The sequence below is a fragment of the Ursus americanus genome, chromosome 27 (genome assembly GCF_024610735.1).
Source record: "Ursus americanus isolate L20-20 chromosome 27, mUrsAme1.1.p, whole genome shotgun sequence".
NCBI lineage: Eukaryota > Metazoa > Chordata > Mammalia > Carnivora > Ursidae > Ursus > Ursus americanus.
This window is the reverse complement of record NC_142153.1, coordinates 32,238,874-32,265,640: the sequence shown is the minus strand read 5'-3', so window position 1 is coordinate 32,265,640 and position 26,767 is coordinate 32,238,874. Positions and strand designations below refer to the sequence as shown.

At 38.0% G+C, this 26,767-nt stretch overlaps 2 protein-coding genes across 6 annotated transcripts in view; both read left to right on the top strand.

The window, feature by feature from the left end:
* Positions 1-5,597, top strand: part of ASB5 (ankyrin repeat and SOCS box containing 5) — a 50,513-nt gene extending 44,916 nt beyond the window's left edge. For all 3 annotated transcript variants that reach the window (XM_045813448.2, XM_087856502.1, XM_087856501.1), the window contains exons 6-7: positions 1,930-2,121; positions 3,522-5,597. In XM_045813448.2, the coding sequence (XP_045669404.1) occupies positions 1,930-2,121; positions 3,522-3,649 (320 nt within the window). In that variant the 3' untranslated portion in view covers positions 3,650-5,597. The remainder of the gene's footprint in view (positions 1-1,929; positions 2,122-3,521) is intronic.
* A 4,534-nt stretch (positions 5,598-10,131) lies between these two features.
* Positions 10,132-26,704, top strand: SPATA4 (spermatogenesis associated 4). 3 transcript variants are annotated; one of them, XM_087856498.1, is made up of 7 exons: positions 10,134-10,194; positions 11,456-11,592; positions 12,508-12,608; positions 12,979-13,097; positions 13,208-13,428; positions 20,116-20,232; positions 23,319-26,704. In XM_087856498.1, exons 1-7 carry the CDS (start codon positions 10,151-10,153, stop codon positions 23,360-23,362), a joined length of 783 nt encoding a protein of 260 aa, XP_087712624.1. In that variant the 5' UTR covers positions 10,134-10,150; the 3' UTR covers positions 23,363-26,704. The 3 variants fall into 3 exon arrangements, with proteins under 3 accessions (XP_087712625.1, XP_087712624.1, XP_045669399.2); XM_087856499.1 differs by lacking the exon at positions 11,456-11,592 and having other exon boundaries at positions 10,132-10,194; positions 12,479-12,608; XM_045813443.2 differs by lacking the exon at positions 10,134-10,194 and having other exon boundaries at positions 11,356-11,592; positions 12,479-12,608.
* Positions 26,705-26,767: the final 63 nt, after the last annotated feature.

The window sequence follows — 26,767 nt, the reverse complement described above, 5'->3', positions numbered from 1 at the left end:
TGCATGTAAGTATATAACCAATAATAAAAGAACTGTGTTCCTGATAACTCTGCTTCACCCCGCAAGTCCAAAAGCCCTACTTATAAAAGCCATAAAATTTAAAACCTCAGGGTTGAATATAATGTTGCAAAATATGTATCGATCCATGAATAAATCCATCAAGAGAAATTTTAGGGATAGTAATCACCTAGATACCTTATTTCCTACCAATCATAAGAACTCACGTGCTTTCCCAGACTTTGTCCTGTCCCCTTTCCCTAAAAAGACTGAACGGCCTTTTCCTCTTACTTGAAACAAACCAGTTCCTCCAGGTTCAGCTTTAGCCTCCTGAGCAACTTGTCCAAATCTTTTGAGACCATAGCGGCATCTCCCGCTATAAGAATGGGAGCTCTGCTGAGGATGTGGAGTAGGCCCTTTCTCCCATCATCTCCTTTCCCTACCACAGTGCCTCTCACGTGGTAGCGTCCTAAAATATATGTAAAATGAGTAAATGGATATCTACTCTATTACTGTTAATGCAATCATTTGGTCTCCGATATACACTGACAGAGTTTTAGTAACCCCTTCCTGTGTTGTTCACATTATCTTAGCTAAATTATAAGCTTCTTGTAGGCAGTTTCTGTTCTGCTAGTTCACTCCCATTACATCTAGTAAGAGTCTTAAATGTGACCTCTGCTACTCACCATTGGCACATCGTTATTTTCTGGCTGTGATCTCCCATGAATTTGTATAACTAGAAGAGTTTATTCTTTGTCACTTTTTTTTTACTTTGCTATGAATATTATCCTTTCCATGAAATATTTTATATTGGGTAAAAAACATACTGAGAAAGTGTTGTTAGTAATTGTGGATTGATTGTTATTATCAGGCTCTGTTCTCCCATAAAATTGACATAACCAACAGAGTTTATGTTTTCTCTATGGAGATTTTGTTATGGACTATCATTCTTTCACTAAACATTTTATATTTGTTAAAAAATATGAAAATGATTACATTTATTGAGATTTGACAGTAACAGGAAGGCCTAAAGGGACTCCTAAAATGTACTGCTTCTTGTAAACATCATTAGTTTTATTGATAGTATCAGAAAACAGAGTTGAAAAGGACTTATGCATTTTTACTGATATTTCTCCTGTCCTAACCACTTACATACTGGAAAATGAAGTTATCATTCTTTCCAGTATCACACAGTATTTATTTGTCGCATATGCACTGAATGATTACCACATGCCAGGACTCACACTAAGAAAAAATAACTATGCAATAATAAATAATTTAACAGGTAAGGTTTTTTTTTAAATATAAGATTTTTTAAAAAAATTACTTTGCGTGTAGAAATACAATGTGCCTTTCTACTTAAAGAGGCTCAATGCCTTTATATATTTACTGACTTACTCTATATGAGTGAGAAGTGACAGGAAAATCTATATTCACTTTACCTAAATAGCTCACACATCTAGATTCATGAGTTTTCCAGGAAACAAAAGAGCTCTATTGCCTCAAAATAAATGAAAAGAAGAGCATTAAGCTCTTAAACAATTCTAAGAAATATCAGTTATGATGAAAACAGATATGAGTGAACCTAATTGTTCATAATATCTGTGTATAATACTAGTTAATAGGATTACTTTGGGGACTTTAAAAAAATTTAAAAATATTGTGTATTATGGGATCTTTCAAGCATAGAGGAAAAAATATTAGAGAACATAAGCATGTGTACTCTCTACCCAGATGTACCAAGTTTTAAGATTTAATATCTCTATTTGTATATATGAAGTATATGTATATATATATAGAGAGAGAGAGAAATAACTCATCACAGACAGCGGTGAGGTCCTCTTGGTGTCACACCTTTCCACCTGTGCTGAGGTAACTGACTGGTCTAACGGTTCTTGTTTGTATTTATCATCATTCCTTATTTACATGTAGGCGCTGATGTACGAAAAGGCAAATATTGGGACACTCCATTACACGCGGCTGCGCAGCAGTCCAGCACGGAAATCGTAAGCTTACTGCTAGAATTCGGAGCAGATATCAATGCCAAGAACACAGAGCTTCTGCGACCTGTAGATGTAGCCACTTCTAGCAGTTTGGTGGAAAGGTTATTGCTTCAGCACGAAGGTAAGAGTACGTGCGCATTTAAAAACACAAAAATACACTTCCCTGGAATAGACAAAACTGAAAATCTTTTTGTTGGCATATAAACTGATAACGGCATAACATTTAAAATACCTTGTGTGGAAGCAGATAATTTTTTAACTTAGGTTCTATCTATAAAGAAGATAACCACCATGATCTTAATTTTCTTTTTTTCATCTTACCTAAGCTTTATACTCATTTGGTTCCGTTAAATAGGTTCGGTTTGTTTTGAGCATACACAATACGTATTTCTGTTTAATGTCCGCTCATAAATATTTGGAAACATGCCCCATTTTCTAAAGGCATGCAGCTTCTCTGATGTGTTGTAGAAATGGAATCAGGAAATATTTTCACACCTAAGATTTTGTTATTTCTAAAACAGAATCTCTCTTTTAAAGTTTTTCTTATTTAAGTAATCCCTATATCCAATGTGGATCTTGAACTCACAACCCTGAGATCAAGAGTCACACGCTCTTCCAACTAAGCCAGCCAGCCTCCCCTTAAAGCAGAATTTCTTTTTTTTTTAAAGATTTATTTATTTATTTATTTATTTGACAGAGAGAGACAGCCAGCGAGAGAGGGAACACAAGCAGGGGGAGTGGGAGAGGAAGAAGCAGGCTTCCAGTGGAGGAGCCTGATGTGGGGCTCGATCCCATAACGCCGGGATGACGCCCTGAGCTGAAGGCAGACGTTTAACGACTGAGCCACCCAGGCGCCCCTAAAGCAGAATGTCTTAAGCCTGGTTCAGACACTACAATAAAAATTCATTTTGGCTTAACTAGTAAACCTAATTTGAGAAAAAAGATAAAAAGGTAACTTAAAAATTTCCCCCTTTAGTGCCTGACCCTTCTTGAGGTTTTCGATTTCTACCTTCTTTGAAAAGCAGAATGTATTATTATTATTTTATTTATTATTTTTATTTTATTATTTCTGAGGCTGTAAATACAACAGTTTCATTAGCGTGATGTTAATGTTTTAAAGACCCTGGGTGGATCAGTTGGTTAAGCGTCTGACTTTTGTTCTCGGCTCAGGTCAAGATCTCGGGCTGTGACCTCAGGGTCAGGAGATCCAGCTGTGCAGAGGGCTCCACACTCCGCGGGGAGTCTGCTTGAGATTCTCACTCTCCCTCTCCCTCCGCCCCGCCCTCCCTTTCTCTCTCTCTCTCTCCAATAAATGAATAAATCTTTTTTTATTTTTAAAAGAACCCATATGGAATATACCACAATTACAATAAAAGCTCAGAAATAACAGCAATATAAATGCTTTTGCAAATGGCCCCGGGATAGTGGTCATACTAAGTTTTTTTATGGTTTCTTTCATGCATCTTTAAACGGATTAAAAAAAACGGTTTTAATTAACAAAGACTTTCCCGTCTTTTGTAGCTACTCCGAGCACTCTTTGCCAACTCTGCCGGCTCTGTATCAGAAACTACATCGGAAGACCAAGACTGCACCTTATCCCACAGCTCCAGCTGCCAACATTGTTGCAGAATTTCTTACAGTACCGATAAAGCAGTCAAATAATTCTGAATACTTTCAAACTCATTTCTATTTCAACTGCTTAGTGTACATTTTTTATTAAATTACGCTAATGATAGAGTGTAAGTGAATAGGGGGCCCCTATTCAGGAAGAGGTGAATTTAAATTTTAAGTGTACTAGTGAGTACTACTGTTTTATGCATTTTTACTGTTTTTTGGACTATAGCATATTTAACATCCCTATATGTTATTAGCCATTCCCATGTACCCTTTTGGATTTGGAGGAGAAAAGCAGGAAATCTCCATTTCATGTCTTTTTAAAATGAAAAAGAAAAATGTGAACTCTTACTAAAATTACATATTTTAAAATGCCTCCATCCTTCGAATAATGCATTAACTTTCAAGTGTTATCCACTGGAATTGATTACCTCTCTGTATTTTTCATATTCATGCAAAATATGCGTATGGTTTAGAAAATAGCAAGTAATATCCTTTTTGAAATAAAGATGGCTGTCATTCAGGAAACCCACTATGTTGAATGTGGACCTGTCGTTATAATGATCAATTCATGAATTCATCCCTCAAAATTCATGAATTCATGAATTCATCCCTCTAAAGATCTCACTAGTCACTTCACCGCCTTCAGTGTCCCCATTCCAGAAACTGGTGGGACTTCGGTGATGGCTCCTTCTGTCTCGTCCTGAGATGGTTGGAATATTACACCCCTGCTAAGGCTATTTTAAGACGTCCTCCTTCTCCAGGGTAGGCTCTGAGGGTCTCTCTTCAGTGATTTTGTATATACACTCTAGCCTTCTTCCGCCTGAGAAACCGCCACTAGCTGGTGGGGTCTAGACCGAAGAAACTGAACTTCAAACCCAATTGATAAAGAGATGTCCGGTCACACTCCAAGATCAGGGCAGTCCAAGGCTGTGGAAACCAGAAGATCAAAATCTCCTTAAATTGTGGGGTTTTCAAAGAAAAGAAAGAGGGGATGCTACTTAGCAAACTTAGAGACCTTATAAAATTTACCCCATACATAGACCTTACTGGTGCCGTTTCCAGTCCTTCTTACGCAAAGCAGGGGTTCGGCGTAGCCTGTATTAGCAAGGGGGTGTCGAGGTACGAAGTAGTGTCCTCTGCAAAGATTAATACTGTGTTTACTGTATTCTGCTTTGACTGTACTTCAATGCAGTAGAAAACATAATAAAACAAATTTTTGCCTCCTTTGTAATTTAGACTAGATTTGAGTCTATTGTGGACTAAGAAATAAGATAATCCGATACTCACAACTCTGTGAAGTAGAAAATATTTTGATGAGTTTTATGAATTTATCAAATTTTGATAAAATATTTTGACCACTACTATAATAACCCAGGGGCTTGTTTTTCTTTGTTCTTAGTTCTTGACTGACTTTTGGAGACCCATGGGAAATAAACTATTCTTGAATGTAACCCCAAAGTCACAAAGATTACATTTTTTAAAAATCATATTTAGATTTTCAAAAATAGAAGTAAGGCTGTAGCATGTTTCCTTAAAAATGTCTTCTATGTGGCTAGAGAGTTTTATATGAGTCTATTTTACTGAATATCCCAGCCTAACAAATTTGTAATGTCCTCATGAATAATGTGCATTTAATTTATTACAGAGTAACCTCATTACATATATTTAGGTATTCAAACTGCTTTTCTAGTAAAACAGGTTTCTACTAGTATTTTCCCTGAGCTAGAGGTAGTCTTAGAGTGTAAGATAATATAATTCATCCCTTATCGTTGGTTTTGTACGAATAAGAGAAGTAAATACCAAATATTAAAATTAAAATGCACATTTTAAAATTTTAGTATGCTGGTATCTTATATCTTTGCTTGAGTATGGTTGTCTTATCAAAGAAGTGTTCTAATTTAAATATATCATCTGTTTGTTAATGTATTAAAGTGTGACTATTATCCCTGGAATAAACACCTTTTCTTTTTTCTCTCCTAATTAGTATTTGATTTTCTAATTGAAGGTACTGGAGAATAAGATTTAATTGCTCTAATTTTTTCTCCCCCAGTTTTCAAATCACTGTATTATGGGCATTAGGAGTAGAGTCGTACACATTGAAATAGATACCTCAAAGGTCTCCTAATCCAAATATTATTATGTGTGTGTACACACACACACACACACACACACACACAAAGATGCATGGACAAAATTCCACAAAGGCAAAGACCACGCCAAACCAAACTATTTGACTTGAGATTAAAGAAATGTAGTGAAATAATCATTGTAGCAAGGCACTGCTGAAACATTTATTTTATAGGAGAAAGTATTACATTTCAATTTTTTAACCACAGAGTATAGTTGATGTTTCCAAAGAAGTAAATAGAAACACTGTGAATGGATAGCCCCTTGGGAATAGAAGGTCCACATGTACTCACCATGTTCCTCACTCGGTGATGGTCCAGAACCCAACTGACTATGGTTATCTACTTACAAAGTAACCTTATAAATTATTCTCTCTCCCTTGGATTCTTCTCACTTTTTTTACTTTCTTTTTCTTTTTTTTTTTTCTTAAGATTTTATTTATTTACTTGTCAGAGAGAGAGAGCGCGCACACAAGCAGGGGGGAGGGGTAGGCAGAAGGAGAAGCTGACCCCCCCTGAGCAAGGAGCTCAACATGGCACTCCATCCCGGGACCCTGAGATCATGGCCTCAGCTGAAGGCAGATGCTTAACCAACTGAGCCACCCAGTCACCCTCTACTTTCTTATTCTTTTTTTTTTTTTAAAGATTTTATTTATTTATGTGACAGAGAGAGAGACAGCCAGCAAGAGAGGGAACACAAGCAGGGGGAGTGGGAGAGGAAGAAGCAGGCTCATAGCGGAGGAGCCTGATGTGGGGCTCGATCCCAGAACGCCGGGATCATGCCCTGAGCCGGAGGCAGACGCTTAACCGCTGTGCCACCCAGGCGCCCGTCTACTTTCTTATTCTTATTATTTACAATTAGTTTATTTTAAGGCCTGCCCTCTTAGAAACCTAAATGCCCAGCCTCAAAGTTTTTCAGCATTAATGGCAAGAAATTTATTCAGAAACGTCAGGTGAGTTATTACCTCTCCAACTGCTGTAGGACCTTCAACAAGTCACTTCAGCCCTGGAGGTCTCAGTTCTCTCATTTTTTAAATGATAAGTTTCTTCCCCTTTTGAATAGTGTGTTCAAATTCATGGAGTTGTTTAATAAGTAACTTTTGAAATTCGAATACATTTTTTAAAACATGTTTGGTGTGTAAGAGGCTTATGTTGTAGGTACAATTTTTTAAGCCACATATTCAAGTGGATAAAAAGCCAACTGTATCATCCTAGAAGAATTTGTTTCTCTCAAGCTCCCCTTTCACCCACTGAAATCTGGCCACTTTGGGTTGACTTATTAAATTCAATGATTTTTTTGTCTCTTAGGTACACTTTTCAGATGAATTCAGTTATGGCAAGCCTCTTTCTTCCCACTCAATTTCTTTCTGGGGTATCATCTGACTTCCAAAAGATTCGGTGAAATCCACTATTTGGTGGGAGTGTGCATTGACCCGTGTCTGTCTTCTAGAAGACTCACATGCATCAGGAGAGGGAGTGTTAGATAGTGATCAGGGGACAGATCACAAAGGGCCTTTACAAGGAAGCTCACGATAGGAAAGTCAAAAAACAGACTTGATTCTCCCCGAACTCATCTTGCCCCTTTGTGTTTGCAAATGTTGTTCCCTCTGCCTCGAACACAACCTACTCCATCCACTACCTTGAATTGCTGCATTCCCACCATCCATTAGCTAAAAAATTACTCTTCGTTTTCAGTTGCAAGTCTCCCTGAGAACTGTGTTTCTCATTCAAAAAAAATATTTATATCAAAGAAAGCTCTCTGAAGTCTCTCCTGACAGGTGATAAGTCAAAAACAACTACTGACTTTGATGGCTGTTTGGCTTGTGCGGAAGTTGGGTAGATCTTACATGGCGACTATGGATTATTGTAAACTTTATCAGGCAGTAACTCCAATTAAAGCTGCTTTTCCATTTGAAGTATCTTTACTGGAATAAATCACCTCAGTCCCTTGCAACTGTTATGCTGTTCTGGAACCCTGATCTGGAAAGTACTTTCCCTCTGCAACAATCTGCAAGAACTACCAAAAGTAGTTTGTTTTAATTTAGCAGGACCAATAGTGCACATTCGTGATCTTGCCTTAGGTCAAATCACTTCTCTTGCCCTCTGCCACAAGATCAGCAGAGGTGTTTGAGTGTCTTAACACGCCACGGAACATCACACTGGCCCACTCTGTTGATGATATCTTGCTGACTGGATCTGATGAACAGGAAGTAGCGAGTTCCTTCGATGCCTTAGTCAGATGCAGGTCAGCTAGATAGCTTCATAGGCAGGGTGTCATTCAGCATCCAGGCAGGAAGACAGAGGGAACTACACAAACAAGAATTTAAGATAAGGAAATGGTTAAACAGAGGCTGACGAACTGAAAAACTAAAATGGGACCATCATGATGTGGGAAACAAAGGCAGAAGAAAAATGATTAAATTTCCTGACTACCTGCAGTCCACTGGCAAGTCCTTGAAACAGGCAGAGTGACTTTCCTCTGGGGACTCAACTGCCTCGATGTTGACACTTTGCTAAGGGCAAAAGGCAACCCTAGCCTGACCCCCAGGCCCTAGGATCCTATAAGCCTATTTAAACATATAAAAATTCCTTTAGAAATTTCCTTTATCTCTAAAGCCCCCAAGATATATATGTCGGCAATCATTTCCCAAGCATATAACCTACCGATATACATTTGAAGGGTCTCACGATTCAGGTTCTATGAGACAGTAATAAATGACCTTCCCCCAACAATAGCTAGCCCGCTCAAGGTCATGGAAACCTTTCTTCCAAAATTCCTTAGAGACTTATGCTAGCTATCCCTAACTGTCTCCAAACTTGAAAGTATATAATGGGCCACTTCTTATGACCCTATTGCAGTTCTTTCTGCCCACAGGTCCTGTCCCCACACTTTAATAAAACCATCTTTTTGCACCAAAGGCTTTGGCCGCGGCTTTGAAACCTAACGTCTTTTCTACATCAATCAAACTAACAGAAATAGATGATTCAGGAAGCAATTGCCCCTGCTAGAACAGATTTAAGAAGTTAGGGTTATAAGAGCCTAGAATTTGGACAGAAAGTTCCATAGAATGACTCTTGAAGGGGGATAGTAACTACAGGGCTGGTGCCAACTCTTCAGAGCTCAGAAGGGCGGTCCCAGGGTAAAATCCCAGACCCTTTAAGGAGGGTCACTTCTCAGTGCTTGCTAAACATCAGAGGGAGTATGATGAAATCTGCTCCAGGAGAGCTAAAAAAAAAAAGCTGGAGACTGGAAGCAGCTGTCACTGCCAGGTTAAGCTTTGTTGCTGTGGTGACACCCATGTGAAATGTAAGCAGAACAAGAAACAGCAAATCCCTCTTCCTTCTCTCCCCCTCCTTGCCTCTCTCTAGCTCCCCCTATTGTCACAATTTAATAAAACTCTTAGCAAAGGAGAAACCACATTGTGGAGTTCCAACAAGCTAAATATAGAAGGGTATGTTTGACACGGGGATGTATCTGCTTAACAACTGCCACATTTATTACAGGAAAGTTCTGACTTTTAGCAAGACTGTGCTCAATTAAGCCCTAATCTATCTCCTTAGCCGTTACTACCTAAATCTTGGGTTAGAACTCATGCTAAAGCCTAAACACTTTCTCTAACCCTAATGATTAGTTATTTCCCCAAACTCTTTAAAAAACTCTCAAATCACAGATTATATCATCTGTGCTTTTGCTCACAGTAGTCATTCGGTGTGGAACTGTCCCTGTCCCCCTCATCCCACAGCCTTCCGTGACTGCTCTAGAAACAATAATTTACACTTGACTCAACAATTACTATGTGCGGCACACTGTTCTAGGCTCTTTGCATAGTTAACTTGTTTACATAATCCCTAACAGAACCCTCTGAAGTCTACCCAATTATTTCCTCCTTACAAATAAAAATAATTATATAACTTGCCCAGAGCCACATAACTAATAAAAAGTAGCCCCGGTCCTCCAAAACCTGTCTTTTTTTTTTTTTTTTTTTTAAGATTTTATTTATTTGACAGAGAGAGACCCAGCGAGAGAGGGAACACAAGCAGGGGGAGCGGGAGAGGGAGAAGCAGGCTTCCCGCTGAGCCAAGAGCCTGATGCTGGGCTCGATCCCAGGACCCTGGGATCAGGCCCTGAGCTGAAGGCAGACCCTTAACGACTGAGCCACCCAGGCGCCCCCAAAACCTCTGTCTTAAACAATTTAAAATACTGCCTTATAAGATCCAAATCAAAGGTCACCTCCTCTGAAAGGACTCCTAGGGTCCCTCAGGCCAAATTATTTGCTTCCTCCCTGACACTAATATATTTTTATCATGGCACAGCTTTTCAGCGTACATGATCTTTTCACTGATATTTATATCTGCGTGCCTTCTATAAATAATCCAGCGCACAGCTGTCTCCTAGGACCTCCTGCAATGACGGGTTTGTATCTGTGCTCTGACAACACGCGTAGCCGCAGGTAGGTGTTAAACAGCTGAAATGTAGCCAGTGTTACTCGTTTTATTTTATTTAAATTTATATCTGAATAGCCACAGGTGGCTAGTGGCTATAGCATCGGATAGTGAAGATCTAGTGGGTAACATAGCACAGAATAGGTTCCTCAAAAAAAATTCCCTGAATGAACGAATCCTTCATGAAAAACCTCATTGGGAAAAAAGAAAACACCTTCCTAGCTTCATTTTCTTTTCTTTCAAACCATATACAGATTCGCATTGGTTTACTTCATGAATAAATGTGTATATGAGTAAACATTCAACAAAATATTATATAGCTCCACTATCAAGATCTAGCCCATATTTTATCTTGCATAATAATATGTATCTATATGCCACATTAAGTGACTTTTTTTTTTGCAAAAGTTTTTAAAGGATTTTAATCAATTTGTCATGTAAATATTTAATTTATAACTGTTGATGCTGGCTCTGCAATCATTTTTTTTTCTCTGCATTGTTCACTGATAAATCCCAAATGACTAGTTCAGTGCCTGGCACAGACTAGGGACTCAAATAATTGTTGAAGGAATGAGTTATATATATGAGGGCATCTTTGTGAAATGTGAAAACGTACAAATTATTTTAGAATATTATGTAATTTTTATGAACACTTAATGTAATAACTAAGGAAACATGTTAAATCTGTAGGCATTAGACATTTATTAGTTTTAATTTTGAAAATTTTTTCTTTGGCTTTTTGGAGCAAATACCCCATCAGTTCCAATTTCTAAACAAAAACTGACCTCGTCTTCTGGAGGCTTCTCACATCCTCCTCAAAAATGCTTGACTGAAAATAGGCCTTTGGCTGGGCTGAAACTATTTAAAAAGTAAATTTATAAAGGCCAAGAGGTTTGGCGGGAAGCTCCAAACTGGTTAGAAGTGAGGCTAACTACAACTAAGATTTGAAAGCGTCCACCCAATGAGGGCAGGGATCGTGTGTCCCAACCCCAAGTCCCAGCTCCCCAAACTGGGGGATCTGGAGGCCCAGTGCCCTCTAACCCCCACTGAAGCCCCGCCCACCCACAGGCCCCGCCCGGCCGCGCCAAGGCTCCGCCCCGCCTACGAGGTCCCTACGGCCCCCCTGAGGCTCCGCCCCCACAGGCCCCGCCCCACCGCTGGTGCTGCCATAGAAACCCAGAAAGCGACATGGCTGCCGCCGGCCTGGGAGGAGGGTTTTTGAGACAGCCGGCGGCAGCCCTACCCACGTCACCGTCATTTTCGCCCCAGCCAGCAGCTCCCATCCGAGGGAAGCCTAAGAAGTGTCTGGTCTATCCGCATCCACCGAAGAGCTCCCGCCTGTCTCGGTCGGTTCTGCGCTGGCTTCAGGGCCTGGATCTCACCTTCTTCCCCAGGAACGTCAACAGGTGCAGGAGCGAGCAGCCGCCTAGACGGGCGCCTGGGCCTGAGCATCCTGGGGACCCGCGGACCACCCCGTTGCCCCTCCTGCCCCGCTATGGCGCAGGGGCCACCCCACTCAGCTACCCTACTCCGCCCAGTCTAGGTTTCAGAGCCAGACTCCCGCCCGCTCAGCACACACACAAACACACCTTCTCCTCTGAGGGAGCGGGCCTGCAAAATTCACGAGGAAGCATTCATACATTTATCCAATCAATCCATCATTATATTTTAGACTTAAGGTAATATAGAATGCCTTGGTGACTACAAACACATTAAAACAGTCAAGGCTCTTTGGAGACACTGGACATCAATTAATACTCCTGGGGATCAGTTTGCGCTCCGGATGGCATCTAGTTTTTAAGATTTCAATCCCAGGGATTGAAAAAAGCTGCTGCTGAACTGCAGCCACCCCGAACCTAACAGGCAGTTAATATCTGCTCTGGAAATGCCAACTAACTTCAATAAATATGAAGACGATGACATTTTTTGCAGTCAAGGACTCTGGTTTACTAATTTAAATATTTCTTAATAAACACGTGCCTGAAATTTTCAATGTACATAAGGAATCACCTAAGGATCTTGTTAAAATGCAAATTCAATACAAACTAATAGTATGGGTTCATAAACACGCACACCCCCCCCCCAAAGCCTTTGGTGTGTATCTAATCTTATCAAAATTCTATTCCATAGCAAATCTTCCTCAGAGCAATGATCCAACAAAACTAATTTTATAAGTTATTTGCTGTCAATTACGGAATAGTCAATCGGTGTCAATTGATTCTAAAATATTACCAACTGTAAAAGTAACCACATTTTATTTCATTTCCTTAATGCTATCTATGTATGGATCAGGGATTTTTCAAATGGTTTCCTGATTGCAGAAATATTCACTATATATTACCCCTGGGACCTTAAATTGTCATCCTTTGAAAATGGAACTTCTTTGAAAGTCAAGTTGGATAACTGGGCACAGTTGGAGCAGGTAAATTAGCAGTCATTGCCACCTTGTTAAGAATTTTGTGTTTTTAAAGGTGTACTCCTGACCTCTTGGATATCTACACATATGTGTGTGTGTGGCTGTGCTTCTGAGTTGGCCGCTCATTTCCCTGTACTGAAAAGAATGTTATTAAAGTTTGCCCCGAGTCACTTATGAAACTTGATCATACTCATTTCAAATTGGAGTGGGACAGAATAATTGGTTTTCTTGCTGAAGAATAATTTCTTTTAATAATTAATATGTTAAACACAAAAAAATAGTTGAGAGAGAAAAGGGGGATTAAAGTGAATACATAGTAGTTGGAGATTTGTATAGAATTTCTTACAGTGAAAATACTTTCTTTCTACTATTAAAGTTCCTGGCAAGAAAAAAATTTAAATTACCTAAAGAGCTAATCCATGGAACAATTCATTGCAAAGCTGGAGTACCTGAAATCCTGATCCAAGAGGTTTATACCTTGTTAACACATCGAGAGTAAGTCATTTGGAATTTTTCTAGCGATATAATTTAAGATGAAAATTTGATAATATCAGTCTCATTACTAAAATGTGGCTTGTCAATAGTATTTTATTTTTTATTTCCAGAATTAAAAGTATCCAGGACGACCTCGTGAATTTCACAGACTACAGTTACCAGATGCGTTTGCCCCTGGTTCCTCGGTCTACGGCTTCAAAGTCGATTAAAGATAACATCAGGTTATCAGAAATAATAAGCAATCCCAACATGCTCAGCAATGAACTTAAAGTAGAGTTCCTCTTACTTTTACAAATGTTGCAAAGAAAATTAAGCAGAAAATTGAATCCAAGTAAGTTTTCCTTGGAAATAGTCCATCGAGTTCTTCCCAACTTAATGAGGCTATACTTGAGTACAGATGACAGAAAAGCTGGCCATTGTCTGTCCCCTTTCTGCTTTTTCTGTCACTGGCTTAAAGGGAAAATAGTTCTCTTATGCTAGCAGTGGAATGATTTATTATCATTGGAGTGCTTTATGCAATAATTTTTCTAATGTAAGCATATCTTAACTTAGTGTATTAATACTTTTGAGATGATATGTGAACTTATTTCCCACAAAATTTTATGTGAACACATTCACTAATATTTTTCTGAAGTTACTAAAGAGGATGGGAATATTTAAGACTTCATCAGGATATGAGTACTTTAGGGAAAGCGTGGACTACCCTGATTCACTCTAGACGCTCTCTAGCGTATGGTCAGTGTTACCCTTTCTGTAGTAGCTTCCGTCTGTAGATTAGGTAAGGTAAGGCAGATTGGGCAACCCTTGGCAACCTTCCAGAAGTATCACTGAAATAATTCTGAAATCATCCAAAGCATTTGCCATCAGTGTCCCAACAGATGGCAAGTAAGTGAACTTTCTCTATTTGTTTTGTTTTGTTTTACTTTTCTAATACCGCTCCTGCCCTGGAATTTTATAGTCCTTGACTCCAGACACTTAGTGACTTCATCGTGACCATGGCATCCAAACCAATAAGGAATAAGGTAGTTATAGTCATTAGGATTTCTCTCTTTTGAACCCCAATGTTCTGAAGAGCCATTTTCTCTCTAGTCCCTGGAAGGAAAGGAGAGCAGTAACTGTCACTTCCCCCTAACTGTGAATTGGATAAATTGGATTTTATCCTCTGTTACTGTTCATTTCCCATTGCCTATCATTTTTTGTTTCTCTTCCTTGATTTGCTCTCATTTCTGGTTCCACTCATGAGTTTGGGAGGAGAGAAAGAATTGAGGTTATTACTCCTGTTGTGGAATTGTATATTCAAATTCTTTTGTATGCTTTTAAACATTAAAATTTTGCTGTGATTTTTGTCATACATGCATGCATATAACGTGTATGTGCAATTTAAAGAAGACAATGAATAAGCATTTCTGTATCTCTTATGGCCTATGAAGTGCCACATTACCAATACCATTACATTCTGCTGGTGTCTTTCTAATTGCATTCTCCATAGTTCCCTCTGAGAGTGACCACTGTCCTGCTGCCTTTATAATTTCCTTGATGTAAAAAAAAAAAATAGTTCATGCATATAATTTATGTTCTTCTTAATTTCATTCATATATATTTCTTAATTGAGATTTTATCCATCTTTGTAGTAGGCAGAATGGGGCCCCCATGTTGTTCATGCCCAAGTCCCTGGAACCTGTGAATATGTGGCATTACATGGCAAAAGAGGCTTTGCAGAAGTTGCAGACCTTGAACTAGGGAGTTAATGCTGGGTTATTCAGGCGAGTCCAGTCCAATCACATGAGCACTTAAAAGCAGAGGTCTTTCTCCAAGTGGAGTCAGAGCAATGCAGCAGAAGCGGAAGTAGGAATGACCCGAAGTGTGAGAGGGCCTCAACCTACTATTGCTGCAGGGGCCACTTGGAGAGGACAAGAAGGTGGGGCTCAAAGAGCAAAGAACAACCCTCGGGGACAGCCAGCAACCAGATAGGGACTTTGGACCTAGAAGTGCAAGGAACCAAATTCTGCCAATAACATGAATGAGCATGGGAGAGGATTCATCCCCAGGGCTTCCAGAAGGAATGCCGCCCGGCCAACACCTTCATTTCAGCCCAGTGAGACTCTAAAAAGCAGCCCTCAGACTTCTGAACTGTGAGATAAAAATGGCTGTTGTTCATAAGTCACCAAACTTATGGTAATTTGTTATGGCAGAAATGAAAAACAAACACAAACTTCACAGTTAATACTGTTGGCATCATGGAGTTATAAAAAATTCTCCTATATTTAAATTTACTGAAGCTTAGCCTTTCACTTTTATTACTTTTTGACTTTCAATTCCAGTAAAGTTAGCATACAGTGTGATATTAGTTTCAGGTGTACGATAGAGTCATTCAACACTTCCATCCAGTGCCCAGTGCTCATCATGATAAGTGTCCCCCTTCATCCCCATCACCTGTTTCACCCAATCCCCACCCACCTCCCCCTCTGGCAACCAGCAGTTTGTTCTCTAGAGTTAAGAGTCTGTTTCTTGGTTTGTTTCTCTTTTTTTTTTCCTTTGCTCATTTGTTTCTTAAATTCCACATATGAGCAAAATCATATGGTATTTGTCTTTCTCGGATTTACTTTGCTTAGCATTGTACTCTCTAGCCCCATTTATGTTGTTGCAAATGGCAAGATTTCATTCTTTTTCATGGCTGAGTAAAACTCCATTGCATATATATATACCACACCTCCTTTATTCATTTATCAATGGACGCTTGGGCTGCTTCTGTAGTTCAGCTATAGTAAATAATGCTGCAATAAACATAGGGGTACATTAATTCCTTTGAATTAGTTTTTTGTACTCTTTGGGTAAATACCCAATAGCATGATTACTGGATTGTAGGGCAGTTCTGTTTTTAAGGAATCTCCACACTGTTTTCCACAGTGGCTGCACCAGTTTGCATTCACCAACCGTGCATGAGGGTGCCTTTTTCTCCACATGCTCGCCAGCACTTGTTTCTTGTCTTGTTGATTTTAGCCATTCTGACAGGTGTGAAGTGATAGTTCATTGTAGTTTTGATGTGCATTTCCCTGCTGATGAGCGATGTTGAGCATCTTCTCATGTGTCTGTTGGCCATCTGGATGTCTTCTTTGGAGAAATGTCTGTTCACGTCTTCTGCCTATTTTTAAATTGGATTGTTTTTTGGGGTGTTGAGTTGTATAACTTCTTTATATTTTTTGGGTATTAACCCTTTATTGGGCCATTTGCAAATATCTTCTCCCATTCCACAGGTTTCCTTTTAGTTTTGTTGATTGGTTCCTTCACTGTGCAGAATCTTTTTATTTTGATGTGGTCCCAATAGTTTATTCTTGTTTTTATTTCCCTTGCCTCAGGAGACATATAGAAATTATATATATTTAAGGTGGACAACTTGATGTTTTGATGTACATATACATTGTATAATGATCACTGCAATCAGATATCTATCTCCTCACATGAATTGCCATTTTCTTTGTTTCTTTGTTTCTTTCTTTCCTTCTTTTTTCTTTTTTTCCTTATTTGCTTGGTGTGGTGAGTATGCTTAAGATCAACCCTCTTAGCAAATTTCAAGTACATGATACACTACTGACTGTCATCACCATGCTATATATTAGACCTGCAGAATTTGTCCATCTTGCATACGTTTGATCAGCAGCTGCCCATATCCCCTTCCCGCTAGTCCCTAGATATTACCATCCTACTCTCTGCTTCTATGACTCTATCTTAGAGTCCACCTAGAAGGGAGATCATGCAGTATTTGTTTTTCCATGTCTGGCTTATTTCACTTAGTGTAAAGGCTGATTAGTAATCCATTTTGTGTGTGTGTGTGTGTGTACACATACATATCACATTTTCTTTATACATTCATGCATTTTGGATATTTCCATATCTTTGGCTATTGTGAATAATGCTGCAATGAATATTGGGGTGCAGATACGTCTCTGAAATGCTGATTTCATTTCCTTTGGAGATATACCCAGAAGTGCTTTTGCTGGATCATACGGTAGTTTTATTTTTAATTTTGAGTCTCCATACTGTTTTCCATAATGGCCATACCAATTTACATTTCACCAACAGTCTATAAGGGTTATCTTTTCTTCCACATTCTCACCAATACTTTTTATATTTTGTCTTTTTTGATAATAGCAATTCTAACAGGTATATGATGATGTATTTTTGTGGTTTTGATTGCATTTCCATGATTACTGATCATGATTAGTGATGTTGAGTACCTGTTTATATACCTGTTGACCATTTGTATATCTGATTTTTAAAAAGATTTTATTTTTAAGTAATATCTAACCCAACATGGGGCTCAAACTCACAACCCCAAGATCAAGAGTCACACACTCCACCAACCAAGCCAAGCAGGCGCTCCAGTATTTCTTATTTTGAGTAATGCTTACTCAGGTCCTTTGCCCCGTTTTTAGTTGGGTTGTTTGTTTTGTTTGCTATTGAGTTGTATGAGTTCCATATATGTTTTTGATATTACTCCTTTATACATTGTAAATTATAAAACATTGATGAAGGAAATAAAAGACAGAAAAATGGAAAGACATCCCATGTTCATGGATTAGAAGAATTAATATTGTTAAAATGTCTATACTACCCAATTGATCTATAGATTCAATGCAAGCTTGCAAAATTTCAATGGTAGTCTTTACAGAAATAGGAAAAGCAATCCTGAATTCATATGGAACCACAAAAGAATCCAAAAAGCCAAAGCAAACCTGAGAAAGAAGAACAAAGCTGGAGTCATCACACTTCCTGATTGAAAACTATAATACAAAGCTATGGTAATTAAAACAGTAAGGTACTGGCATAAAAACAGACATATAGGCCAATGAAACAAAATAGCAAGTCCAGAAATAAATCCATGCATTTACTGACACCTGATCTTCAATAAGGATGCCAAGAACACACAATGGGGAAAAGATAGTCTCCTCAATAAATCATGTTGAGAAAATTGGATACCCACTTGCAGAAGAATGAGATTGGACCCTTATCTCACACCCCCACATAAGACCAGAACTGGTCCTATGTTTAAGAGACCATAAAACTACTAGAAGAGAATATAGGAAAAAAGTTTCTTGACACTGGCATTGACAATGATTTTTTGGAAATGATATCAAAAGCACAGGCAACCAAAGCAAAAACAAACATATGGAATTGTATTAAACTAAAAGGCTTCATAAATAAGTAAAAAAGGAAATAAGAGTGAAAAGGGAACTTATAAAATGGAAAAAAAAATGTTTGCAAAGCATAGGTCTGGTAAGGGGTTAGTCTCTTTTAAGATCTTAATTTGTCTGCAACTGAAATGGAGAACCAACTGTCCCAGATGATTTCTTGAACAATCTGTTCTTTTCTCACTGATTTGTGATACCCTCATGTCTCAAATGTTTCCAGTTTCTTTATATATATATGGCCCTGTTTCCGGGGTCTAGCTGATTTTGTCTACCTGTGTACAACTTCAACACCCACACTGTCTTAGTTACTATTGCTTTACAGTAAGTGCTGATACTTGGTAAAGCAGTTCCTGCAATTCTTCTTTAAAGTATCCTGTTGCATGGACCTTTCTTATTTCATTCACTGTGATTTTAATTGTTATGAATTCAGCAGTACTGCCTACTGTTGTATTTGCATTCATGTCTATCATATTATTTTGTGGTCTTTATTTTTTTTTTCTGTTTCTTGTTTTTGTCTCACCTATCTTTTCTTTCTCATTGAATTTTTTTAAAGACATCCCCCCCAACCCATACTAATTTGGAAAATTCAAAATTTCTACTCTTTGTAGTGCTACCCTAGAAATTTTAACATGCATATTTATCCTAATGTAAAATTAATGTCTTTACTTTCTTTCTCCAACTATAAGGACCCGAAAACACTATGACACTGACGACTCCTGGCCAGCCCCCACCACTCTTCAGCATTTTAGTTCTGTCCAGTTATTTTTTTAATACCACAAATCAGATACAATTATTTTTTATACCTAACATTCGCTTACATTTAGTTGATCTCACCATTTCTGCTTCTCATTGGCTCTAGTTGGGATTTCTAGAACAAAACACAACTATTTAATCTTTTATTTGAAAGTCCATCTTTGTGCAAAGCTAACCTCTATCTCTCTTGTCTTCCTTTGACCACAATTTCTCTTTAACCATGGGCCACCTCAACCCTTCAGATTCTTGAACAGTATTCTATTCTCACCAATCTTGATTTTTGAGACTACTGATTTTAAGCTTAAAGTAATTAACTGTGATAATTATAGTTCTGAGAATGTTACTGACCAGAGCTGTATATAGCATTAACAGGGTCTGACTGATGAGTAGAAATTACCTTAAACTCTTCTTTAAGCCTCAGTGAAGGCTGAGAGCTGCAGAGGAGGGGTAAGTGATCTTTAGAAGCACAGGGAAATTAGTGCCCAAGTGTGATAGTTTATAGATTTAATGAGAAATATTGGAAACATGGAAATAATTTTAAGTCACTATTTTTATAGAGTAAACATGTTTGAAAAATGAAATATATCCTGTAGATTTTGTTTATATGAAATATAAAAACTACATGAAATATAAAAAAAATCATCTAACCCGTTATGACAGAAGTCAATACAGTGTTTTCTCTTTAGGGTACTGTATGTGAGAGATAAGCAGGGGACTTGGGGATACTAATAATACACCCCAGGTGTATTCATTCCAAAAATTCATCAGGCTGTAAACACACACTTAGTCCACTTTTCTGTATACATACTACTATTAAATTAAAACTTATTCAAAAACTAATAGGAACATAAAGATGTTGTCTTTAAAGTAACTTTTTAAAGCAACTATTTTGTGCATCAGAGGTGTGAACAATGTGGGGAGAGGGTTAATAACCTCCCTATCCACAGCACTCGAGGTTAGGACTATGATTAAAGAGAGGTCTAAAGAATTTGCCTAGTTTGTAAATTGTGGTGTCTTATTTCGGCAATGGTCACAGAGAATTTTTAAACAAGAGTTCTTGTACTCATATTTTATAGAATGGTTTGAGGTCAAACCAACAGTGGGAGAACTTACTCTCGATCATCTTCCTCCCCAAGTCTCTGGGCGCAAATATGATGCCATGATTTCAAGGAAAGGCGTTGCTCCTGTTTCACGTGAGTTTTTTTTTTATTGTTGTGTTATTTTTAACTTTTTACCTGTTAAATGAATGTTTCTACTTTTTTCCTTTGAATTTTAAAAAACAGTTCAAACATTGGTCTAGGCCTTCAGTCTACAGCTGTGCCTTAGGTTGGTAGACTGATATGCTTTTGATAGATGGAGGTGCCCTGTGGTCTGCTAAGTACAAGTCACATCCGGAGGCTCCTGAGCCAGGGCCCTGCACTGTCCCCCCTTCCCCGATGAAAGGGACCATTTCTGCTATGATTTCTCTTGAAGTAGGTGAGTCTGAAACAGGTGGGCTCATCAGCAGAGCTCAAAACTCAGTTCTCTAGCAGTGGGTGATGAATCCATCCCAAGGCAGTGCTGGATACTTGTTGGCCTAAATTTCCCAGTTGGTTGTATCACAAGAAGCCACTTGTCTAAATCATGGTAGTTCAGAAAGCATTCGTACCATGGCAAACTACAGCCACAAGCCAAAGTCAATCCCCCCGCCTGTTTTTACATAGCCTGCAAGTTAAGGATGGCTTTCACATTCTTATATGTCAGAAAAAATATATCAAAAGAAAAATGCTATTTCTTGACACATGAACAATATATGAAATTCAAATTTCCCTGTTGTAAATAAAGCTGTATTGGAACCCTGCCATGGAAACTTTATGGCTTGTCTGTGGTGGCTTTCGCACAACAGCAGAGCTGAGTCACGGCCAGTCATGGCCCACAAAGCGGGGTTCTAGATTTAGAGAATAAAAACAGACATAACCAATACTGCTAATAGTTTTGGGGACATGTTGAGGACATACTTTAATTAAAAATTATTCATTGTTTATCTGAAATTCAAATTACCTGAGTGTCCATGTTTTATCTGACAAACCAAATACAAAGCCTAAAATATTGACTGTTGGGCCTTTGATGGGAAATATTTGAGGACCTCTGCTACAGGGCATGTTTTCTAACGTGTTAAGGGATTTTATGGGAGAAAAAAGAAGTCTTTGTTTACATAAGGTCTGGAAAAGCAATGTCAACAGATTCCTTCGTTTAAACTTAGGATTTCACAGAGCCTTTAATATGCTATATGCATGGTAAATATAAAAGACCAGAGGTACAGAATCAAGTGTTTTCCAAACTCTATTTGATCACACATCACTGTCATTGAGTTTTGTTTTGCTAACGACCTGCTCGAACTACCCGTTTCTCAGAGTGCACTTCTTAATATCTAGACATTAGGCCAGTCCATGAACATCTCATTAACTCATCACATACACGACTCAGCATGACAGAACCCAAGCGAAATGAGTACCACCGATATTTCTATTTAAAAAAATGTATCCATAGTTTCACCTTCAGATTCTGGGCACCCATCCTCTCCTTCAACCTGCCTCAACCTCCTTCCTGTAGCGATGCCTGCAGTGAGAACTCCAGCAGGCTGGGAACCCCAGCCAGGGCTCAGGCTGAGTGGGGGAAGGCGTGGGGAGCCTGCATGGTTCTCTCTTGGTTCATTTGCTTTGCCTCTTTCCCCTCACGGCTACTTGGACCTGACTGGGGACGGGAAAGCACATGACCACTTGCTTTGGGACCTGCAATGAAAAGGCAGAAGGACGAATGAGTCGCAGCAGGGCTTCCTTCCAGTGTGAGAAACAGATGCAAAGTGTCCATATTTGAGAACATGATGCCTACTGGTACTTGAATGGCTAAAGAGCTTTCCTCATTTCTGTTCTTTTCAGAAAAATTTCAAGGTCACATAGGAGTTTTTAGAAAAATAATGCTATCATTATTTAGGATCAGAACTCCCAAGTAGAGTGGATTCTTGCTTTTACAATTTTAATCATGTATGAGTGGCTATAAATAACTTCTTCCCCGTTTTATTCTCTCGATGCTCTCTTTTATGAGTCCCTCTCACTTTGGTGGTCTTTTTCTATTCTTCTTAAAGTGGATGATGGGGTATGGGGGTTTTCAGGGCAGATCAGGATGGGAAGAAACATGCTTTTATCTTTTTACGTCTCTCAGGCCTATTCCAGATACTTGGATTCTCCTAATCTAGGCAGAACGGAATGAATGCAGTGGACTTTGATAATCGTATGGACGAGAGCCGTTTTGCTAAATTTTATTTTCTTCCCAAATTCGTTCAAGGGATTCCATTTCAGTTGTTTCTTTTTTTATTTAAATTCAATTAACCAATATAAAGTACATCATTAGTTTTTGGTGTAGTGCTCAACGATTCATTAGTTGCGTGTTTAACACCCAGTGCTCATCACATCACATGCCCTCCTTAATACCCATCGCCTGGCTGCCCCATTCCCCCCACCCCCCCTCCCTTTTCAGTTGTTTCTAATAAAAGAGCAGAGTGATAAGTTCAGGTCAGCTAACATAATTTGAAGTTAATGGAAGAAGGCAGAGCTAGACCACAGGAACTGGGCCCTATTTTACCATCTAAGATTGCACTGCACATAATGACACCGAAACCACAAGGCCATTCATCTGAAAAGCTTCTAATTGTCTGATAGGGTGGTGAAAATTGTTTGATAGTTCATTACCTTTTTTTTTTTTCTTTAACACTTAAATTCCTCCATTTGTTTACCTAAACCTAGCATCTAGCGAACTACTGGGCTGGGGTGGGGGGGTGGGTAACAGATTTCTTAGCTGTCACTGGCTCCTCACATTCAAACTGAGAGAACTGAAGAGTCTGGACAGCTTGGATGCTTCAGTGCAGAGTTCCAGAAACTCAACTATGATTTCTGTGTATTTGCCAAATCTCAGCACTGTGAAAATCATGGCTCTGTTGCCTTAGCAGCTTTCTGAAGCAATACCTAAGAGTAATTGAGTCGTATTTGGTATCAGATACACCAAAAGAAGTCCTGGATATTTTAGGCGCTAATAACTTTTGGAAGTGGGTGACAGTCAGATTTTTTATTTATGGCTACTGTAACGCAAGCTTCAAATACTCTCTTTCCCAGGCATTTGGGTGAACCTGTGCTCAGCCTGTTGCCAATTATTCTACATGTTTGATGTATTGGAAACACGGATCGTTGTGCAAATATTTAATAGTCACAAACTGATTTTAATGCTGTTTATTTAAATATTTCAGGAAATACAGGTACTGGTGGCACTCCACTTAAGAAATCTGTGTGAAGCAAGCTGGAAAACATTCTTTTGAATCTGCTATGAAATCTATCAGAAACAAGGAAAAGTAAGCTTGAAAAGCACCTGTCTAATGGCTTTGAAGAAATGATGCCACCATCTCTTGCCGTACTAAGAGGATAGAATTACCTAGTCTTGGATATATAAGTAGATTAAAGTGGTGTCTCACCCATAATTGGGCTGAAGAGCATGCTCTTTCAATTCAGCTCAACCATTTATTAAACACCTGTGCCAGTTACTGTTAAAAATACAAAGTCAAATAACACAGAACGAGCAAGAATCATTTTAAAGGTATAAACATAACTCACTATGACAAGTAAAAGTTATTTCTCATAAATCCTGTAGGAACGGTGAATCTACTTTGTAATACACTTTGCTCATTAGAAATGAAAAGAGCTACTACTTTGCCGGATATATAGTCACACATCACATGCATTCATAAAAAAATTTATTCTGAATGATGATTATTATACATTGGCCCATAGAGAACCCTATCCGCCCCCATAAATAGCCTGACTTGAAACATTTTTAAAAAAATAGGTGGCCCTCCTGTTGATACTGAGTTGTGGGAAAGGAAAGTTGTGCTTCACTTGGAATTTGATTCTGGTGTTTAGCAAACCATTCAAGTTCAATTAAACATTTTTTCCTGGTTGCTGCCACTCCCCATAATTTCATTGGTGGGAAACCAAAGCAAGTTTGATATCTTGAAAGATTAATTATCCTTCATACATTCTTATAATTTTACATTCACATTTGGAAATTCTTCTTCAACTGGAATTATTCATGTCTTTATGCTATCTCATTAACAGTCGCATTTGAGACTTCCGAGAGGAGTATTAAAAAAGCCGAATCCCATGACGTGCTTGTCAATTTCCAGCTAAACACTGTCAGTGGCTCTGCATTTTTGAAGGCTTGGCTTTATTAGAATTTCTCTCTCCAGAGACTTCCAAGCTTAATTTCACATTTTTGGCAGGTAATATTTAGTAAAGGAAAGTAAAGAGAGCCCTGATGAAATAGGATTACTTCTTGGGTCTGTTTAGAATCTAGTTTTATCTGAGGTAAAGGGTATAGTTTAAATGCATATTTCAACCATCTATAGGTTTTTTTGTGAACCTTGCAGTCTAATGGGACAAATCTAGAATAGAAAATTATGAGAATAATTTTCAACCCATAAAATACAGTTCCTTAGGAAAGGGTTATGGAAACAAGTCTTCTGAACCTTGGCCGGGGAAAGGATCCAGAGAGAAGGATTAGAATCGGGTAAACAGTCATATAAAAAGTTTCATTCTTCTTCTCTTGACTGTATGTTCAATCTCCTGAAAAAGCTAATCACCCGTGGCCTGACTGTGGTAAGTTCCCAAGACTATGGCGTATGGAGAGCTGTGGAAAATGTGAACTAGTCTCCCAAGTTTCATTCCACAGTAAGTAAATGAAGGTAGCAGGCATAGTCAAAGTAGCAACTTCAAGAGCTTCCTGAAGATGAGTTGTATTAAGAGAGGCCAACACTACAGGTGTGTCTTAGGGAGACCATTTGCTTCACAAAGGATCTCTGGCAGAAGGAAGCAAGGAGCTTTTCTAGGAGCTACAGCAGCTCCCCTAGGGGAGTTTTCAACCAATTGGCAGAACGCTTATCACGGAATGGAAGCCTCTGTAATAGCTGTTTGTATTCATCAGTGAAGCTTTTCCCCCTTTATAGTAATTTTAGGGTTTATTGTCGTCAGTGTTTCTCACAGGTGGACAATCATCCCCCTGAACAGTCAAAAGTGATTTTTCTGGGTTTCCAGTAAGGTAATAACCCATTGGACGGCTCAGCCCTTTGCACCTCTGATGACTCAGACCCAGCATTTATGGAGAAACAGTGTTCGCTCAGGGGTGGTTTTGGGGACAATACTGATGCTCATCTTAGCAGTTAACTCTGTCGTATCTGGTTTTAATGCAGTATTTATTGAAATTTAGGGGACCTGAAATACATTCATACATATATACATAAAAATCTAGATAACTGCATGCCATATTAAGTACAGTCCTGTGGTATTTAAATTTAGCATAAAAGTACTTTTATCAATTATTTAGGAATAAATGTTTCAAAGATATGGAACAATAAACACTTATTAAGAGTTGACGAGGAAGATATCTTCTGTATGACTGCTATACTAAATAAGAAACCCTGAATTTTACAAACAATTGGTGAGGCTTTTACTATATTCAAAATGCCTTTTAACTTAAGACTGAAAAAGTATCAACTTTCCTTTTATAAGGACAACAAAATACAAGTCATTGTTTTAATGCAACCATGTTCCTGAACACCTCTGGATGATCTCATAGAAATATGTATAACAAATATATATAAATTTTGATTGACATAAAAATCATATTTTCACAAGATATAACTCATTTTGATGTTGCAATTTTGTTAACCACCTGGTAATTTTTATAGGCAAAATATTTTTCCAATGCTATTAAAACCATTGTCTAATGAGACTTCTTTCATAAAAGCATATTTAAACTTGGAAAATAACTTGCACACATTATCAGTAATATAAACATCTTCTAGTAGTAAAATAAGTTCATATTTTTTTGGGTTTTCATGCATATGAAATCTAACAATGGAAAGCCTTTTATAAATTTAAAAAATCACTTTGTTTTTCATATCAAGGCACAATAGATGCAGACTGACATGGTCAGATGACATAGTTCTATGAAGAATTAATAGTTATAATAAAAAGGTATAAAACACTGTAGAAGTCAGAGTAACAGAATTATATTTGAATCAATCCAATTTAGATTTTAGACACAAATTGAGTTACTCCTCTATTGTCTCCATATGCTGAAGAGTTACATCATTTTTTCATAGTTTATACATAAAATATCATTTTTCTGCATTCGTTTAAAATGAAGAAGAAGGAAACAATCGTTTATATATGTATAACTTAAACTCTGGATCTTTTAAAGTAGTTACAGCACAAAAGACAGGCTTCTTAATCTATTTTAAAACAAAATAAAGAGAATTATAGCAGGATTTCAACTGCTATTTTTAAGTGAAAAGATTTCACTACATATATGCTAATTAAAAATCTGCCTCATCTAAAAATTGAGTTATGCATATCACTAAGGATTAAAAAAATACTTGACACTATTGATGTGTCACATATATTCTCTTCTATAATATTTAGTAATTTTTTTTATAAAATAGAATTTAGGCCTGTAATGTCTTCTTAAGGAGTTAGAACTTTTAAGTTTTAAGAAGCTTGTTCAAGAAAATTTTAAAATTATTTTAAATGCAGTAAGTTTAAAGATAATAAAAACCACAATTATTCTAATTATATGAACTCACTCTTTAGCCAAAAACATCTGTATTATAAATTCTGTAAAACAGCTTGACTATCAAAGTTCTGT